General features: G+C 37.6%; 1 protein-coding gene across 1 annotated transcript; it reads right to left on the reverse strand.

The window, feature by feature from the left end:
* Positions 1 to 630: 630 nt before the first annotated feature.
* LOC136679194 (P2X purinoceptor 2-like) lies at positions 631 to 13,484 on the reverse strand. Its single transcript, XM_066657581.1, has 12 exons — positions 13,345 to 13,484; positions 10,263 to 10,398; positions 9,857 to 9,928; positions 8,657 to 8,732; positions 8,414 to 8,510; positions 7,615 to 7,695; positions 6,920 to 7,058; positions 3,009 to 3,139; positions 2,229 to 2,319; positions 2,075 to 2,140; positions 1,911 to 1,988; positions 631 to 947 (listed from the first exon to the last, which is right to left on the reverse strand). The coding sequence occupies exons 1-12, from the start codon at positions 13,482 to 13,484 to the stop codon at positions 852 to 854; spliced, it is 1,203 nt and encodes a 400-aa protein (XP_066513678.1). The 3' UTR covers positions 631 to 851.
* Positions 13,485 to 14,153: the final 669 nt, after the last annotated feature.

Genomic DNA, 14,153 nt, shown 5'->3' on the forward strand with positions numbered 1-14,153 from the left:
AGTTTTGCCTGTATTCAATATCAGACACGTACCATAATTATGGTACAGAAAAATTTACCATAAATTATGTTTTTCTCTGTCAGGAACAGCAAAAGAAAATATATCTGACAAAGGCTTATGTGAGATCCTCAACAACAAAATATTTTCCAATTTTTTCATATCTGCTTAATGAACTGCACAACTGTTCCAAATCCTTTCAGACTCTCAGCATTGTGGAAACATGGACACAATCTTTTATCAGACCTATTTTCTTATAATTGCCTGAGCTTAATTTGGTAAAAAAAAAAAATAGTCCTGTTTTCTGACAATATTTCTTTACATATACATTTGAATTATTTAGCAGGTGCTCTTATCCAGAGTGACTCATAAAAGTGCTGTTATCTTGTTCAGAGAATACATCATCACTTTTAACATACACTTTATACTAGTGTAATATATCTCCTGAAAATTATTAATTTGAACATTATTACTGAAAAATAATTCCAGTACATCTACCATAGGTGCAGACATACAGTCGCTGTAGCTTACATATTGACAGGCTGAATCAAACATGCAACAACATGATCAATATTTATCAATAATATTTATTGGAAATAATATTAATTGAAATGTAGATTTGGATGCTGTGAGTTGAAGCCCAAATGAACCAAAGCATTTTCAGGATTTTGCTGCAACTATGGGTGCAGATTATGATCCATGTCCATTAAATTTTTTTCACAGGATACATTTTCAGTGCATTCATTTTTGTCAATCCATTACACAAAAATATTCGGCTTTGTCTTCCTTTTCAATGTTGTACATGCTGCATGGGATCAGTCCTCAGCATTATGTGGAGCAAACCGGGTGGGGCCTTAGAGTGGAACTCCATCTGACAGGTCAGAGTGGATGGAACCAAAGCTTGTGAGCGTGATCTCTGTTACTGTTGGTGGATTGGACTCCTTAGATGCCTGTGTTTAAAAGGTGAAAAGGAAAAAATATTAATGATACCATACAATGTGGCATGAACATGATTATTTAAGTTCATCGAATTTTTTTTTTATGAATATTCAACTATTGCATGGCTAAGCAAGTCTCCAGAAAATTATTATAATCATACACAAACTAACCTAACAAGCTGATAGAATATGCTTCAGCATGCCAACCCCTGTACATAATCTACAACTAGGGTCTTCACCTACCCACTGTCCAAGATTTTGTGGAGTTGGAAGGACATCATAAGTTGCTCCAAGCAAAAACTTAATATGACTTGCCTCCATTGCCCACAATTCTTGCCAAGTGATCTTCCTCTTCTCTAGATTCTCCCAGCAAAGCCACTGGCCTTGTTTTGCCTGTGACGCTGCTGTTGCACACTGTGCCTCCTCTTTCTGATCGCAAATAAATCTAGTCATCATTTGCTTTCGCTCTTGTGATGTAGCCTTACTAAATTCTTTCCACAAATCACCTGACCCAAGGCCTGCTCTTCTGCATTGTACTTGGCCAAATCACATCCCTTAGCTCTGATTTCCCACATCCCTGAGCTCCTGGCTTCCTGCATTGCCACTCGTGGGTTTCACTTCCTTCCTGCTTTTGTGACTGCCACTGCTGCTTTAACCACTGCATCCTTCAATCCTGACAAAATCATCACAACTCACCTTTGCACATTTATATCCCTCAACTAAACTTGAGTGGTAACTCCAAGTACCTCTTTCCAATACCATAACAAAAGCTGTAATAAAGCCATGGTCAATGTTCAGTAAATAGTGAACTTTTTTTCAGCTGTTGTTTAAGGAGTTGACTGAAAATTAAATAAACCCTGATATTTTACTTTTGCATAATATTTATTGACATTTCAGTATAGTTCCAGGTAAGGGTGTAAAGATGTCAGCATGCAGTTTGTCCAAGGCTGTTTATTGTGTTTGGATTTCACCTACATCATCAAACTTCCTCTCACTGTAGACTTCATTCTTGTCAATAAACGTCAGCATTATCCAGTCACAGATGATAGAGCACTGAGAGAGAGAGGAAGCTTAGTTTAAAAATCAACATCAATTAACCAAATTATAAATATATATATAATTACCCAGAAAACACTTACTATCCCCACTGATGTCATTGCTGTGACTGTATTGATTATTGTTGGAATAAGACTAAATTTGCCTGCCTGAGATAAAAATAGTAAAATTAATAATCAGTTAACTAACAACCAACATTTCTATTTTAGCTTCATAACATCATATTTATTTTCTTACCTGTCCATGCACAATAATATCAAGACGAATGCCGTAGGCCTTTATGAGTGTTCTATACTCCTCACCATCCTTGAGGTAGTACTTGGCAAACCTAAATGACATCAGTGATATCCAAAAAAAATCATAAAATATGTTAAATGAATAGAACAGAATCGCACACTGTCTTATAAACTTAACCATAAATTATTCTTGAAGCAATGCTACAAAAGATCCACTTCTGTTTCTCAGAAAAAATTAAGGTTTCTAAAATTTTAAACATATTTATTTCATGACATGAAATGAAAAAAATGAACAAAAAATACTCAGTTACTCAAATTCAGACCTAAACATTTCAGCACTAAAATACATATTTATTATTCAGTAAATATTAATGTACTCAACATTATTTTCATTTATATTCTCAACCCCAAGATTTCAGATTAAAATTTCAGTAAACTAGAACATCTAAATTGTAGATTGTTTGGGAAAACAAATTGAGTAAAAATTAACCCCCTTCCATCTGTTTCCAAAAGTTGTGTTTACTGCCATAATATGTAAAGTATGTTTCAGTGCAAGAGTCAGTTTCTTCTTATATGTATAACAATTCATGCTTAATTACAACATATACATACTATCTTGGTGTTGTGTCTTGAAAACAAAATAAAATATATTTTTGAAAATACTAAGGAAACTATTACAAATTAATCGTTAGTACCTACTGATTTTATATAATACAATATTAAAATTGGACCACTGGCATGGTTGCAGGCATGTGGATATGAAAGATAGGATCCTCTTTACCTGTAATGATAACCAGAGTTGGGCAGGTTTTTCTTGAGGTCCAGCCTCCTGAAGGAATAGCTGGGAATGCATGCTGATGGGTCAACATCAAAGTCACATTTCCAGTTGATGAACACTCCAATCACCCCACCCTAAAAACAATCAGTCACATTGTTACCTGGTTTTGTTCAATAAACAGCAAACATCATATCATCTCCCCATTCACTGGCCACTTCATTACCTAGAGATGTGTGCAAAATTTGTAGGCATCTGTTGCCGTTTAATGGGTTTTCCCAAACATATTAAAGCATTAACATTCACTAAATTTAAACATGTAGGTAATCTATGTGTCCAATCTTTGCAAATGACAATAATTATCACAAAACATATGTCTTATACTACAATGATGCAAGTACAATATAAGTAGTACCAGCCAATGGCCACTTTATTTAAACTTTTTAGTACCACTTTACTACACCATATGCAGTCATGATTTGCTGTACATTAATGGTTAGTTCCCACAGGACATTTGTAGGCTGTATATTATTTAGGTGGTCGCCAATGCTCAGTGGTGCTGACATCGTACTGTGTGGTATATCGGCTGTTTCAAGGCTAAGAATGGTACACCACACAAACAAATCCAGCCAAGGGTGACTGTGTGGTCAGAAATTGACCAGTGAACTGAAAGAAAATTGTTAAGAGAAATTATGCATCAACATATTGACTATGGTCTCTAACTGATCACCAGGAAAATGAAGCTACAAAGGAAAGGTTTAATAATAAAAGTGGTCAGTAATTTGCCACTCATGGTGATGTGTTCTAGCTGATGCCCCGTCTTAAGGGTAGATGTCAGTAAAGTTCCAGATAAGCATAGCTGCTGTATACACGCTGGAAAAATGGTACAGTGGAGATACATTATTGTCACTAAAGGTACAAACAGTGTAACCTTAAAGGTATGACACAAGGTACGATTTTAAATTCCAGTTGTGTTCCCTAAATGTACATAACCTTCACTTCTCCAGAAGCCCTGGAGATTAAATGGGCATATGAAATCAACACAATTTTAAAATCTGCTATTTAATAGAATGGGGGTACACTTATGTTCCCTAATTTATGGAACAATACGTAGTACTTTTACCCTAAAACAGTGGTTCTCAAAATTTATCTATCATTCCCCACCTCAGACGAAGGGGAATTTCCATGCCCCAACTATACCATATCGCTCCAAAATATGGTAATAAAATACACATGTAAGTTTACAATTTTCAAATTTATTTAAGTAACATCAACTTCTATCTCTAAATCAGTAGCTTAACATTATAACAGTAGGTGAAACATTAACGTCAATATTCAAATATTCACAAATACAGAAAACTGTCCATTCATTCCATTATCCACCGTTTATCCGACTCCAGGTAGCAGGGGAAGCAGTCTGAGTAAAGAAACTCAGACCTCCCTCTCCCCAGCCACTGCTTCCAGCTCCTCCGGAGGTATATCGAGGCGTTCCAAGGCCAGTGGAGACATGTAGTCTCTCCAATGTGTTCTTGGTCTTCCCTGGGGCCTCCTCCAAGTTGGACATGCCTGGAACACCTCACCAGGAAGGCGTCCAGGAGGCAACTGGACCAGATGCCCGAACCACCTCAACTGGCTCCTCTTTATGTGGAGGAGCAGCGGCTAGACTCCAAGTCACTCCCGGATGTCCGAGCTCCTAACCCTGTCTCTAAGGGACAGAAATTCTGTCCATAAAAATTATGAACTGAACCAGTGACAACGGGCAGCCCTTTCGGAGTCCAACTCTAACTGGAAACCAGTCTGACATACTGCCAGCCATACATACCAGACTCCTGCTCTGTTTATACAGGGACTGGATAGCTCGTAGCAAAGAGCCCAGTACCCCATACTCCGAGAGCACCCCCACAGGATATCCCGAGGGACACGGTGAAATGTCTTCTCCAGATCCACAAAACACATGTAGACTGGTTGTGCAAACTTCCACGCACCCTCCAGGATCCTAGCGAGGATAAAGAGCTGGTTCTGTGTTCCACGACCGGGGCGGAATCCGCATTGTTCCTCTTGGATCTGATGTTCAACTATCAGTCGGACTCTCTTCTCCAGTACCCATGCATAGATCTTACCGGGGAGGCTGAGGAACGTGACCCCTCTGTAGTTGGAACACACCCTCTGATCCCCCTTTTTAAAAAGGGGAACCACAACAGCAGTGTGCCCATCCAGAGGCACTGCCCCCGATGTCCACGCGATGTTGCCAGACATGTCAGCCAGGACAGCCCCACAACATCCAGAGCCTTGAGCCCCCTCCCTGGATCACCACCTTAATGTGGTGGAGGGGTTTGCATCCCTGCGTGAGCTTAGGAGCTATGTTGTCGGGGGCAATAGCCTCTGGTAGGGTCTCCCAAGGCAAATTGGTCCTAGGTGATGGGCCAGACAAAGAGTGATCCATAAAGACTCAGATGAAGAAAATAACAACAGAGACACAGCTTCCCTTGCCCAGAGTAGGGTTACCGGGGCCCCACCCTGGAGCTAGGCCTGGGGGAGGGGCTCCTTGGCAAGCACCTGGTGGTCGGACTTTTACTCATGAGGTCCTGCTGGGCTCAGCCCGAAGGAGCAACATGGGTCCACTCTCCCATGGGCCCACCACCTATGGGAGAGGTAGTAATCAGGGTCTGGTGCATTGTGGATTGGGTGGCAGCCGAGGGCGGGGACCCTGGTGTTCTGATCCTCGATCCTCAAAAAACTGGCCTACTAATTAAATGAACTAACTCCCAGATCCTTCTCTGTTACCCTAAAAGTTATTTAGCCGCTTTCATAACTGCAATTAGCCGTCATGGTTATCTGTTGTGCTCTCGTTACTGACCTCAAGTCCAGTCCTGGTAAAAACTGACTTTATAAACCTTTATAAACACTGCCAAAACATGTTAATCTCGGTGACATATTTTCAAAATAAAGGTTTTCAAATTAAAAAGCAGGGGAAAAAGCATATTTTGGTTCCAGGCAAGCTACACATTTTTGGTCTCTTATCTAATGTCCTTTAAGTATGTTTAATGGCTATTAATGAAGCCATTGTAAGTAGGTGCTTTTTATTGAGTAAGCTTTATTCGCAAAATAGAAAGGCATTAATAAAGTCAGGCAGAAAGATGCTTATTTCTTCTGATTCCCACCAGCAATACCTACACAATACACTAGTGGGGCATTCCTCGCACTTTAAGAAATGCTGCCCTAAAATGACAGTTTCCAAATTATTTTGATGCCCCTCGGACATGTAATAGGGAGAATAGTGTGGACATTATGGCAGAGGGAGCAAGAAAGAAAGAGAGCATCATAGAAGACTTAGCATTCGACTGACTTTACTCAGTGGAGGGAGCTGAGACTGACAATACAAAAGACAGATGCATTCTTCTTGTTGGACTAGTAGGTAATAACAAGATGTTGCACATTCTGACACATGCACATGCTGATGTGTTAGTTAATAAGTCTTGTTGAAGAAGTGTTATAATCAGGTTTTTGAGAGTTGCTGACTAACGAGGGCTAGTGGTAGTGCCTGCTAACTTTAGCCGGATTAGCTCACTTTTTACCGCTAAACATTGAATCTGGTTATACGTGTTTTTCTGTCTGTTCCTGTATGGTAGAAATGGCTAAAGTACCATGAAAGTTGCACTTTATGACATGGTTCATTGTATATGAAAAAATACACATTCCCCAACCTTAACATTGCGGGAGTGCTGGAGTGTGTTTATCACAAGTAGCCCTGAGAGCTGGTCATGACCGATGTTAATTAGCGATACCCACAGCACAGAAGGTATGTGTTTGCGTGTGTGTGTGTGTGTGTGAGACAAAAAAGCCAATAATTACACTGTATTTCTTTAAGGTACTGAATATTACAACAATGTCAGTTTTCTGGCTGTGTATGAACTTACAGTTCGGCACAATTCACTGAACTTCTCACGGGCCTGCTCAGCGATATAACCCAGCCTGAACACAGGGCAGTATGGGTTGTCCTTTGGGTGATAATAACACTTAAGTAGCTTCTTTGGTTTCCTTGGTTTGATGTTCACCCTTAAATTAAAGAAGGAACAAAATATATATTTATAGTAAATATTTTTGCATGATATGCTAAACCTATTATTATATGTTGTCATTATCTCCTTATCCTTTTAAAACTGCTAAGGCCATCATAACATACACTGATCCTGATCCTTAGGAAATCCATTAATAATTTTCCTTTTGCATTCAGTCATTCATTCATTCATTATCTGTAACCGCTTATCCAATTCAGGGTCGCGGTGGGTCCAGAGCCTACCTGGAATCATTGGGCGCAAGGCGGGAATACACCCTGGAGGGGGCGCCAGTCCTTCACAGGGCAACACAGACACACACACATTCACACCTACGGACACTTTTGAGTCGCCAATCCACCTACCAACGTGTGTTTTTGGACTGTGGGAGGAAACCGGAGCACCCGGAGGAAACCCACACGGACACGGGGAGAACACACCAACTCCTCACAGACAGTCACCCGGAGCGGGAATTGAACCCACAACCTCCAGGTTGCATATAGTGTGCATAGTACAGAACCATGGAAGGTAAATGTTATCTGAAGAAATGGACTCACCTGAGCACTTTAAACTTTGGGAAGTGAATGGCATTCTTTATGAAGACTGTGAAATTGACGGCTTCCACTAGTGGTGGTTCTCTATGAGGAACAGGGGAAATGGACATGAAAGAACTCAGCAGTGATATTAGAGTACACAGCACCCATACAACTGTATAAGCAGAATAATCACTTAAGTCTGAAACAACCTTCCCAGAAAACAAATACAATGTAGAAGTACAAAAGCTGAAATTGAAGAAAATGTACAAAACTTACGAATATCTAGATAATTCAACCATTAACTTTTATGCTAAATAATGTTATACAAACTGTACAAACTCAGTCACAATTATTCACATTGGTGTTAATAGAAACCAGATATCTGACGTATTTAATGCCTCTGGGAGCTACATCACAGAAAGCTCCACCTTTTAAATAATTTCAGACACACTGCCACATAAAGGACAGGGTTTATTTTTTAAAAAAGGACCAAGGAACCCTTTTCTTCATACTCAACAGTATTTCTGCATTACGTGAGTAACATTAAAAACACATGGGTCATTTTCATTCATTCATTCATTCATTATCTGTAACCGCTTATCCAGTTCAGGGTCGCGGTGGGTCCAGAGCCTACGTGGAATCACTGGGCGCAGGGCGGGAATACACCCTGGAGGGAGCACATGGGTCATTTTGTATAATTAAAATAGCCATATTTTTGTTTAAGGTTTTACAATTCCTTGTTCCTAAAACCTCCACTGCAATGAAACCTGAGCCTAAGATTATCTACAATAAACCAATGGACCAAATAAGATATAATCACCTCACTGCTGCAAAATCCTCAATGGGGCACCAGGTTTTGATCTCACATGTTTTGAAGGTGTAGTTGTAGTAAGGCACACAGTGTCCAGTTCTCTGACCTATTATTAAAATCCACAATATTTATGGAGTATTCATTTCAGCACCATTCACCAGAATGATCATTTAAGATTTACTCAAGTATTTGAGGATAAACAGATGTTTCACTATGTTTCAGAGCTTTTCTGATTTGAGCTCAAATCCTTACCATGACCATCAAAGTCCATTTCACCCTTAATGCAGTCAGCATCTGTTGTGCAGTTTGCATTGGGGACATTGTAATGCTGAAATAACAGACAAAGTACTAATTCTTTACTGTAGATCATCATCTATAAGGTTACATGACAACTGCAAAGACCTATCATATAGAAGCATATCAGTACCAAAACTAAAATTAAAATATTATACGCCAAATAGCAATGTAATCCTACATTAGAATTCAATGTTCCACACATACTTGCAAATTAAAATTCAGATTCAATAATTTCATTTACATTTACAATTTGAATTTTTCATGGGTATCTATATTATCTTTATTTAAATGATAAAGCATTTCCCAATTTGAATTAACATGCTTCATATTAGGCAACATTTCTGTCAAAACCATAGTCCAACATTTCTTTTAAAATGCTATTCACCTAACATGCATATGCACACAGTGACAATGCCTTTGAAAAAAAGTTTAAACTCAGCATCACGCTAGAAAAATTCAAATATTAAAGGGGAAACAGAGCCTCTACACTTAACACCTTCATCAATACTGGGCTAAGTCTGTGTCAAGAAGCTTGTGAAAATGCAAACCGAGCTCAGCTTCTATTTATAATTTTCCATTTCTCATTAAACCATGGGGTACTTCTGGCTCCTCTATACAACAAAATGTTACAGCAGCACGATATAAGTAGAAACAAAACATTTAAAAACATTTTTCGAATAAGGTGCATATTACGTGAATAACATTTTAATAATCTTTTATTTATAATATTATAATAAATATCATTGAATTATCATTTTGACACAAAGGTTGCATGATCACATGAAACAATTCAAACTTGATACAAAATATCCATTTGAATCAAGCATTCAAATCAACAGAAGTCTACCATTTACAAATGTAAAAGCAATTATTTAATTTGAATTAGAATTTTGAGCAATTTTGAGAGGAACAATTAACTGTAAATTGTATGATTACATTGCAATATATTTATTATAAAACATTGTGGGGACCAAAATATGTTTATATACATACATTATGAGGATTTGTTTTTTAGGCAAAAATAATCATGTTCCCATAACAAACATTGTTACAAGATAAGATAGTAGAGTTTAGGATAAGGGTTAGGTTTAAGCTAGAATTAATTAAGGTAGTATACGTAATGTTGCTGGAACCATGGAGTGTGTGTGGACTGACCTCAGCACATTTTCCCTGTCTTTGATTGTGTGTCACCTCTCTGCTCAATATTGTGCTGATGACATCACCACCCTGAGAAATAAACATATATGAATGGATGGAAGCTGGAGATAATTGGGCTTCTAAAGGCTTTTAAATAACTTAGTGCAACATAAAGCTAGTGAAATTAAAAGAGTTTGTCAGACAAATATTAATACTGAGTGTAAGACTTGCTTTTATTTTTATCATTTGACACAAATATCTCCAAGAGTCATATTACTTGAGGAGCATATCCAAAATCAGAAACATGGTAACACTACAAGTTGTTGAGCAAAAACCTGTTCAATGATTGATGGCTCCTGTAACAGGCAAAGAACTACAGATGATTTAATTTTCTTTTAAAATCTGTATTTCTCTTCTCTCTCACCTCAGATGGTCTGACGTACTCTGTAGTGTCTCGTATGCTGTCTCCCAGCACGCCTACTCCTCTCATCTCAGTGTAGACTGAACTCTCTGGCCGTGTCTCAATGTCCTGATAAGCCTTCTGGCTGATAAACACATACCTGTGTGGGAAGAAAGATGACAAAACCAGCACTGTAAAAGTATAACTGATGAAGAGCGATGTATCATGCGTCATGATCTGGCAGTCTGGCAGGTGAATGTGGCTTTGGTCTGTACTCGTTTTCATGCTCTTGATTCCAGTGAAGGAAATTTGTGCTAAATGCTTCATGCTATAGTATATACGGACACTGTCAAAGATTTATGGTTTCAAATATGTTACAGCTTGGAGAATTCTTATTCCAGTTTAAACATGACCATGCCCCTGTGCACAAAGCAAGCTTTAAGGTACATATGTCTTAAACAAACATGGTTCTTTATGGAACCAAAGGTGGTTCTTCTATAGCATCTTTCATATAACTCTTTGTAGCACTTATTTTTAAGAGTGCACTGTCCATTCTCTCAGCTCCACTACAGTACCCTACAGTAGAACTAGTTCTACAATTACATACTATAGTCCATCTGTTGCTCTGCATACTTTGTTTACCCAATTTCACCTTCTTCTTCAATGGTCAGGAGGATTCTCAAAACACCAACACAGAGCAGGTATAATTTGACTTGTGTGTCATTTTCAGTGCTGCAGTGACACTGATGTAGTGGTTGTGTTTTAACATGTCGTGTTAGCATAAGTAGATATGACACAGCAGGGCTGCTGATGGAGTTTAAAACCTCTTCAGGGTCACTGCTGGACTGAGACTTCTGACTTTATATCTGCAAGGTGTACCAATGAAGTAGGTGTGTCTAACAGAGGGGACAGTGAATGGACACAGTGTTTAAAAACTCCAGCAGCACTGCTGTGTCTGGTCCACTTGTGCCAATGCCACTAGCTGTATATATACACTTTTTTACGTGCAGGAAATGTTACACTTATTGATGTGTTTCAGAGCTTCTCATGTCTCTTATGATATGAGCAAAGAGGATCACTCGCTCTCAGACTAATGGCTGTCTGAAGATCTTCAGTAACTAAATTTATTATTGAATTGCTCTTTCAGAACATCTTTATTCCATCCATCATAGCAGCACTGAATAACTTCACCTATCTATTTCAAGCAGCCATTAATACATCTGTACTCATTTAGAATAAGTACTTTGGACCCTGTCTGACATAAGGAGACCACTCAGCAAGCGAGTCTGTCATTATACTGGCAGAGCAAATCACTATATCTCCATTTTTAACATATTTAATTTATTTAATATTTAGTATTATTAAATATACTATCTGCCATTTATATTCTATCATTCGTTCATTCGTTCATTTTCTGTATCCTGTTTGGACACAGTGGTCCAAAGTGTACCCAAAATCACTTTGTCACAATTTTAATGAAATATATTTCAATGCAAATGGTTCAAAGTTACAATTCTATTAAAACATTCTATTGTTACATTAACATACATAAATAGAAAAACTTGTTTTTTCTCATCATATAGAGTTGCTTTTTTGGTCAAACAAGTTTTTGTTTAAACAGTGACAATATCTAGTTCTACTGTATTTTAACATCTTTATGGGTATCAGCAGTAATGATACAAAATATTTATGTAATATTACAGTGTGATTAAATGTACCTTTACTGGCATTCAGGATTTATTTATAGAGGATTGCAAATGCAGTAAATAAGGTTTTCTCTTTATTTCTCTTGAAATAAATACATCATCAAATAGCAGTTAAAAATTTGGCCAAATCGAAAGTGTTGAATAGCAAACTATTTTTAAATATTTATCTACTAATGGACATTTTTCAGAGCAAGTTTGGTTTAACTATTGAAATATCTGTGCAGATGTAACTGATCTAGACTGGCAATTCAAATTTAAACAATCAGTGATCTCTTCCTACTCACAGAAATTTGGCACTTCAGGTGCACCACTGCAGTTTTGAGAACTTAAAATCTAAATTACTTAAGATTCATGACCTTGACATTTAACTCACTCATATTTAGCATGATTACATATTCTTCACAAGGGATTGCTGTTATTTTTGGTGCTTTATAAGAGTGGTGTGTCTAAAGAGTGAAACTCTATTTTGTTGTTTAATGATTAATGACTGAGGTAAAATTAAGAGAGTTTAAAATGCCCCAAAGGAGTCCAAAGTACATCATATGGACCCCATACTACACATTTGTTTTTTACTAGATGCATAGTGTGCAGTCTCCCTGAAGGATATTTGTTTTCTGAGATTAATCTATTCAGCATCTTTTTTGCTCAGAAATGCTCAGAGAGGCTAAAATGTTGTGACACTGAAAACCACAGTTCCTGATGTTTGTTTTAGGTCATTGTTGTAATGTGATGCACCCTCCAGTGAGTTTTAAAGCATTTGTTTGCATCTGAGTACTTTAGATTTGTCTGTTCACTACAGAACTGAAATATAATATATTTCCATTCCTGCTGCACATGCTCATAATAACATGTGTCACTAAGAAAACCAAGTATCTACTTTCTCCAAACTTTCCAATTAGAACACATCAGGTGCTCTTTACATTGAGTATAAATTTCACAAGGGATTGACCAGTAGAATGGTTCACAAAGACCTAATGCATTAACTTGCATTATATATATATAATATATTATATGTGTAATTTAAACATCATATTACTTCAAATTAAAATTCAGTGATTTGGAACACTGAATCAAAACAACAGAAATACCATAATTGTCCATGTTATGTTCATTGGTTCTCATATGTATGGCCAAATAAATATGAAATAATACATATGTGGGGTTTTTTGTGTGTAAGTCCCCACCAGCATAAGATTTTATCCCTGTTTTGGAGATTCTTCACATTTACAGGATTTACAGAACTGAAAAACTGTGTTTTACATTTAATGTTCATTGATCTTAAGCATGTAGCCATCATATGAATGTGTACACATATGAGTACATGCCCAATGTCAGTGAATATATAATACGAACCATAATTATTTAATCTCATTGTTCACTGAGAATATGAAAATACTCACCAAATGAAATACGTGATTACCAGAAATTGTACAGTTCTGTAAATGACACCCAGTGTCCTGTTCTTCACCACCATAATCTTTGGTGTTTCATAATCCCAGAAACCCAGGAAAAAATCCCTGAAGAAATCCATAAATCCCATACCGAACACAGCCACTTGAATTACTCCCGCAGACAAGAAAACAATATTCTTCCACCTGCTCTGAATTGATCTGAACAGCTGCTAAAATCGCTCTCCATTCCTCCCCCCCTCTCTCTCTCTCTCTCTTTCCCTCTCTCTCTCTCTCTCTCTCTCTCTCTCTCATAATTTGATTATGACTCTTCTGCTCGTCAGCATTGGTCATTAATGCCAAACTCAGGAAATAATTGGGAGTCAAAATTGAGACAACATGGAAATGAAAAATCAATAAATGTCTCCTTCTGAAGGTGCTTTGATTACACTGAATAGGCATTCAGACATACATGTAAATGCATGTCCAAAAGTTTGTAGACAGCTAATTATTGTATAGATACATAAACATAAGTGAAATCAGGTACTTATGTTTGACCATTAGTTTTGGATCACGAACACAGCTCAAGCTCATCCCAAAAGTTTTGGTGGAGCTCCATTACTCCAGAAAACCCAGTTGCACTGCTCCACAGCCCAGTGCTGGGGGGAGGCTTGACACTAAACATGGTGGCTGTGTGACTGACTGACTGACAGACAGACACAATTTATGCTGACAGACAGTATAAAATCAATATTAACAGTATGTATAGAATTTTCATTTGATTAAAAAGAAAATAAAAAGTCATACAATGACAAAAGAGC

The sequence above is a fragment of the Hoplias malabaricus genome, chromosome Y (assembly GCF_029633855.1).
Source record: "Hoplias malabaricus isolate fHopMal1 chromosome Y, fHopMal1.hap1, whole genome shotgun sequence".
Taxonomy (NCBI): Eukaryota; Metazoa; Chordata; class Actinopteri; order Characiformes; family Erythrinidae; genus Hoplias; species Hoplias malabaricus.

Coding starts and splice junctions, on each gene's coding strand:
- LOC136679194 (XM_066657581.1), bottom strand. CDS start 13,484: ATGGGATTTATGGATTTCTTCAGGGATTTTTTCCTGGGTTTCTGGGAT. Junction 8,511..8,656: donor AATGGACTTTGATGGTCATG/GTAAGGATTTGA, acceptor TTTTAATAATAG/GTCAGAGAACTGGACACTGT. Junction 7,696..8,413: donor GAGGATTTTGCAGCAGTGAG/GTGATTATATCT, acceptor TGTTCCTCATAG/AGAACCACCACTAGTGGAAG.